Below are 5,983 nucleotides of genomic sequence, written 5' to 3' on the forward strand. Positions count from 1 at the left end.
GCTTGGTGTCATCAGCAAACTTGATTTACCATGAATGTGCCCAGGAGCAGGTGTCTTCACCTGCCTCTATTTCCCAAAAATCTCTTCTTCCTTGACTGTACCCCAGCTGCTAGCAAACACAGAAGAGCCAGGACAATTGGCAGACCAGATCAGCCACTGTGCCTCTGTTTCTCTTCACTGCCAGAACAAAGGTCCTGTTCCCACAGATGTTCATTCATGTCCCGCACTCCCATGGGATCCGAGAGCTGGGAACCTGCCTTGCCATGGTGCTGAGAGACTACCAGGAGAGACTGGTGGCCCAGCTGCTGCAGAATGTGTCCTTCACCCCTGTGAAAGTCCCTTTCCCTGCCTCGCATCCCAGTGCAGCCCCCTTGCCACTGCAGCATCACAGCTAGCACTGCCTGCACACCCCACGCTCCCCACTGGCCTTCAGGCTCAAACACGAGGCAGGTCCACCACCCGCTGGCTTTTCTTTTTATTTAACAAAATCACAGCATAACAAAATAAAAGAGAGAAAAGAAGCAGCATAGACCCGTAATTGTTGCATTGAATAGATCTAGCAGCAAATTCCTCAGAGCGATGCCAACACTGCTCGTGCATCCCTGGCCGGGCAGAGCACAGGGCTGGCTTTGACTGTGGTGGCAGGCTGGGGGACCAAGAAGGAGGGCAATATCCCTGAGGAGGGCAAGGGCTGAGGATAATGTTGCTGCCCACTCTGCCACTGCTGCATTACTGGCTCGGTTTCTACCCATGCAAAGAATGGCAGGAGGGGAAACAGTGCAGGGAAATCAGAGTGTGAGAGGAATAGCATTGGACACACTCTGCCCAAGGGCATCTAAGGTGTGCACAGTGAGGGAGCAGCACAGTGCATGATCGGCAAGGAACATCTCCATCCCTCTGGTCAATCCCCACACTGCCCCAATCTGGCAGCCCTTCCCAGGGATGCAGAAGGTTTGGGGCTGACAATAGAAACCAGAGAGATCAGACTGATACTGGAGGTCACAACTCCTGCACCAAAGTGAAGGCTGAGACACCCCAGACTCATCTCAGAGGACAGACCATCAACCAGCTTCCAGGCTGCGAAGGTGGCAGAGGCTCTGGTCCAGTAGCCCCCCGCTCAGCCTGATGGGGTGACACCAGAGACAGAGGCAAGAAGAGAGAGCAGGCAGGGCTCTGTCCAGCCCACGCACTGGCACGAATCCTGAGGAAGGTTGTTCCTGCGGCTGGATGTGTAACAGGTTGGCTACATTAGCTTCAGATTCACAGCTGGGAGCCAGCCCCACTCCAGGTGCTGGGGCTGGCCATGGGCTTCTTTGGATCCTAATTGCTCTGGAGTCTGGCCTGGAGAAGTGAAAACCCAGCTGCGATGACTGTGATCCGTGGGTCCCTTCCCTGCCCTTCACCAAGGGATAACCTCCCCTGGCCAAGCCATGGTGGTAAAGCGGGGACCTGGCAGGGCTTGCAAAGCAAAAAAAACCACCAAACCCATCCCAAGCCCCCCCCCCCCCGCTGAAGATGCACAAGTTGCAAACCCCAAGCTTGCAGGGCGGGATGGGGGGTGTTGCCGGTGCCATTCGCTGTGGCACCGGTTGGGTTCAGTCCAGGGTGGCACTGGTTGGGCAATATGCCCAGGGCTGGATTTATTTGGGGTGGAAGAGGGATTGCAGAGGAGCCAGATACGTCCCAGTTGAAGGGAGGAGGGATGGACACCATGCCAAAGTATCCATGCTTCAGTAGAGGACACCCCAGCTCTTCCCAGTAGCCCAGTCAGACTGGGAAAAGACTGCTTGGTGGTGAATAAACCCACCTCTGGGCTACCCCCGTTCCTGGCTGAGCACAGGGCTGGCTCTTACCTTCCTGCCAGAGTTGGCATCCAGCTTCTCTTGGAGGCGAATCACCCATGGGGCTTGGAGGGGAGCACAGAGGCGCTTGCCCTTTGTGGTGATGAACCTGCCAGGCCAATGGGGACAAAAACCAAGATGAGGTGAGCAGGACACCCTGGGGATGCTCCAGCAGAGCTCAAGCTCTCACCCACTGCCTCTCTCACTGCCCTCCTCCATCTCTACCTTGGGATTAATTTCTTTTGTTACTTTTGTCCCAAGTTTCCTCCTCCTCTCAGGTCTGTCCTGCTCTGACTGAACCTCTGATCCCCAGGACCTCTTCCACTTTCCCCCCTATTCCCTAACCTCCAAACCCAGCTCAGCATCTCTCCTCCATCCTGCTCTGCCTCCCTCCCTGCCTCCCTGCAGAGCCCATCCCCTGGCCATCCCCACCCTGGAGCTCTTGTCCCTCAGCCACCACCCCCCTGGGGCTCTTACACGGTAGCTGGGATGTTGCAGCCATCCTGCACCAGCTGGAGACGGTAATCCTGCACTATCCGCCGCGGGATGGGCATCTCACTTGTCCGCAGGCAGCAGTCAAGGACATTGTTCCCACCATGCACTGGAGGAAGAAGAGACCGTGCAAGCTGAGGTTGGTTTCCCTGGGATGGTTTCACCTTCACCCAGCCTCTCCAGGAGAGTGGGGCAGGATGGTACCCACCAGCGATGCGCTTGCACACCGCCCTGGCTGCACGTGTGGGCAGGAGATTTATTGCTCCCACACCCCGGTGACAGGAGCCCTTTGCCTCCTTCTGGCAGAAAGCAAGCAAGGTGAGAAACAGCATGTTGGCAGAGGGCAGCCCTTCTGCAAGCCTGGACCCCTCCTGCACCTCCAGGGCCGGCGCCAGCCAAGCAAGTGGGCAGGATGGTGGTCTTCACCCTACTTCAGGATGCTGTGACGTTGAAGAGATCCATTCCTGAAGGGTTGGCAAGGGCTTCAGCTGTGTTTGCTGAAGCAGTCACAGGTTTTGCAGCTACAGATCTGTTCTGTGACAGCCAAGGGACACAGCTATCTGCACTTCACTGCAGGGTAGGGGAGCTCAGTCGCCCTCCGAGGAAGTGCTGTATCCATTCTTCATGCCCGTCAAGGCTGTCAGTGCCAAGAAATGCCTGTAGCCCCCAGGAGCAAGGTGTGGTGCAACACCACAGTGCCTGGACTCCCCAGCTCCCTGCAGCTAAGCAGAGGGCCTGGTGTCACCCACACAGACAGGTGTGACCTGTGCAAACGCCATGTTCAACACCAGCAGTCCCTCAAACCTGGGCTCTGCCCTAGCACACACCTTCCCTCCTGCTCCCAGCCCTGCCCCTTGCTCCCTGACTGCCCCACGCCAGAGAGTGCCAGGGGTGCTCCCCTGGTGTGCTGGGCAGAATGGGACCCAGGCTATCCCAGCCCAGTGTGCACCAGCTGGGCTAGGGCACTGGGAGGCAGGATTGCTCCATGGCTTTTCCCAAGGGCAGCTTTCCAGCTCCAGTGCCCTGCAGGCTCCTGCCTGGACTGTGGGCGGGAGAGTCCCTCTGGGACAGGTTACAAGCAGAGGATGCGGGAAGGCTGCGACAGAACCTCAGCCACAGGTCTTTCTAAAAGTCATCTGGCAATGCAAAAGGGACCAAGAGACTGGATCCTTTCCCTTCCACAAGAAAAGCACCCTGAGAGGTTCCCTCTTACCATCCAGGATATGTCCCAGCACCAGGAATCCAAGGCAGAGAAGATGCAGCCGCTGCATTTTGCTGGGAGTCTGGCAGAGGATGGGCGGGAGGCGATGGTTCTCCAGGCGGGAGAGGTGAGCTCTGCACAGCTTCCCTGCGCTCTGCTGCTGGTGCTCCCTGCTGCCTATTTATCTTCCCAGCCCATGTCTTTCACTTTCTTTCGGAGAGAGTGGGAGGTTGCAACAAGTCTTGCCACAGGCTGGAGTTTAATCCTTAAGCAGTTCCCGAATATCCCAGCTGCTTTCCCTGCAAACCAGCTGTTCTGCTGTCCCAGAGCCAAACACTCTCCTGCCCCCTCCACTGCCAGCAACAGGGCCATAGGGGCTTCTGGTCAGGGCCAGAGCAGCTCCAGGGTCACTTCACCCTGGGAAAGCACCCTGTGGCCCTGGGTAAGCACGTGGGGGGTCTCACCCCCTACATTTCCCATTCCCTTCTCCAAGACATCTCTGGGATGTTCCCATTAGATACTGCATAGACTCAACCCACTGATGCTGGGAGAAATTGTCTCAACCCCACTTTTGGGGTATATATTGGTACTGGGGTGATGCCTGACTCCCTCAGAGCCCCTCGACCTGGTCACAGGAGCTGGCTCCCCCTGCCCTCCCTACTGCCTGGGCTGGGGGAGAGGGGGGCACATCCGAATCTGGGAGATGGAGGGGAGACCAGCCAGCACGCTGCACTCCAGAGCCATGCCAAAAGACAACCTGGTTTCCAGGTGTCACAGAAAATGGGATCATGGCCAAAGGAAGCTACAGAGATTCCTGGAAATAGTAGAGCAGAAATCCCCACGAAGGCTGTGTGCATGGCATGGGGTGCCAGCAGCTCACCGTCTGTGTGGGTGCTGCAAGGAGCAAAGATCAACATTTCCACTGCAAATCTTCAGAGGAAAGCAGGGATGGGGGCTGTTTCTCCTTGGGATGGGAACTCACCACCATGCCAGTGCCACCTGCAGTCACAAACCACAGGCTTCGGCCCTGATGTGTGGCATGTGGAATGCTGAGAGCCCGGGATGCTGCAGCCGAGGGAAAGGAGAGTGAAGGAGACTCACTGCTGCCTTCTACGGCTTTGGAGAGATGCCAGAGCCATAGTCTTCTTGGAGGGGTCCAGGGACAGGATGAGAATCAACAGCACCAGTTGCACCCAGGGAAAGTCCCACTGATAGTAGAAAAAACATTTCCCCACAGGGGGAACAAATCCTGGAGCAGGATGTCCATCCCTCCACCCCTCTCCATCCCTCCTCCCTCCACCCCTTGCTCCAGCTTCAGCCTGCCCTGGCACCTCAGCAGAGTGCGCTCCAGAGCCCTTCCACAGGGACAAGTATCTACCTGGGGACAAGACACAGGCTGGGACCTGAGGACCTCAGGAGGTCCCTCTGCTCCCCTCAGCAGCAGGAGATGGCAAGCTCTGTCCCTTCCCTGCTCCATGGTAAGAAGCAAGAGGAGACTCCAACTGTGCCACCTGCCAACGTGCTCCATCCCTGCGCTGGCACTAGCACCAGTGCAGTGGTGTCTTCCATCAGGAAAGCATTGCCTCCGGCCACTCCTGCATCCCAGGAAGCTGGAGCTGTGCCAAAAGGGATAGGTGAATGTGGGGGGTGGCAGAATGAGCATCACAAACAGGATGTGCCAGTCATCACCTGCCTCCTTCTAGCACCCAAAGCTATTGAAGAGAGATCTTGGCTGTCGGAAGGGGAATTTAGGTGGCAGAGGATTAGTGTCAGCCATCAGCCCCCGCCTCCCTGTGGGTTTGGGAATGCAGGCTGGCTCTGGGATCTGGTCTCCCCTTGGTGTCCCCAGGGCACTGCTAAAGAGATGCCACAGCAGGGGGGACAGTGGCTGCTGGTGCTGGTGGCCAGACCTGCAGGCACAACTGCTCCTACCCCAGACCTGTCTCCTCTCCAGGGGTTGGACTGACAGCACAAAGCCCCTTGCAAAAAGGGGGCCCAAAAGCAGAGCCCTGACCCACCAACAAGGGATGCCAGTGTGCTGCCCGATGGCAAACCCTCCCCTCTTTGTACACTCAGTGGCCTTGGCAGCTATTAAAGCATGCCCAAGAGCTGACCAGGGGTGCTGGGGGTCCCATCCTGTGAGACCCCATTCAGGGCGCTGCTGGCATCTCCACAGCAAGAAGAGGGGGTTCCCTGCCACTTCCCAGGCACAAGGGACTCCCACCTGCTGCTGCTGGCTGCCAGCTGGCCACACACTGAAAGCAGGGTATCCAGTGTTGGGAATACATCCTTCTGGGGATAAACCCCTTAACTGCCTTTGGCTGAGGGAAACCACCTGCCCTCGCGCTGCCCACTGTCCCCGATGACACGTGGGCAGGAGAGAGGCTCTGTCTCCCCCCAGCAGCTGTCTGGGTACCAAGTGGGTGAAAGTACAGCTGATCCAGTCACC

At 57.5% G+C, this 5,983-nt stretch overlaps 1 protein-coding gene across 1 annotated transcript; it reads right to left on the minus strand.

The window, feature by feature from the left end:
• Positions 1-1,853: 1,853 nt before the first annotated feature.
• CCL19 (chemokine (C-C motif) ligand 19) lies at positions 1,854-3,604 on the minus strand (the record flags this gene model as incomplete). Its single annotated transcript, XM_010157326.1, has 3 exons — positions 3,547-3,604; positions 2,319-2,442; positions 1,854-1,950 (listed from the first exon to the last, which is right to left on the minus strand). Coding segments are annotated over exons 1-3 (279 nt in total), but the record flags the coding sequence as incomplete, so codon positions are not given.
• Between the last annotated feature and the right edge of the window lie 2,379 nt (positions 3,605-5,983).

This window comes from Eurypyga helias, unplaced genomic scaffold (genome assembly GCF_000690775.1).
Source record: "Eurypyga helias isolate BGI_N326 unplaced genomic scaffold, ASM69077v1 scaffold47888, whole genome shotgun sequence".
In the NCBI taxonomy this organism is placed as follows: Eukaryota; Metazoa; Chordata; class Aves; order Eurypygiformes; family Eurypygidae; genus Eurypyga; species Eurypyga helias.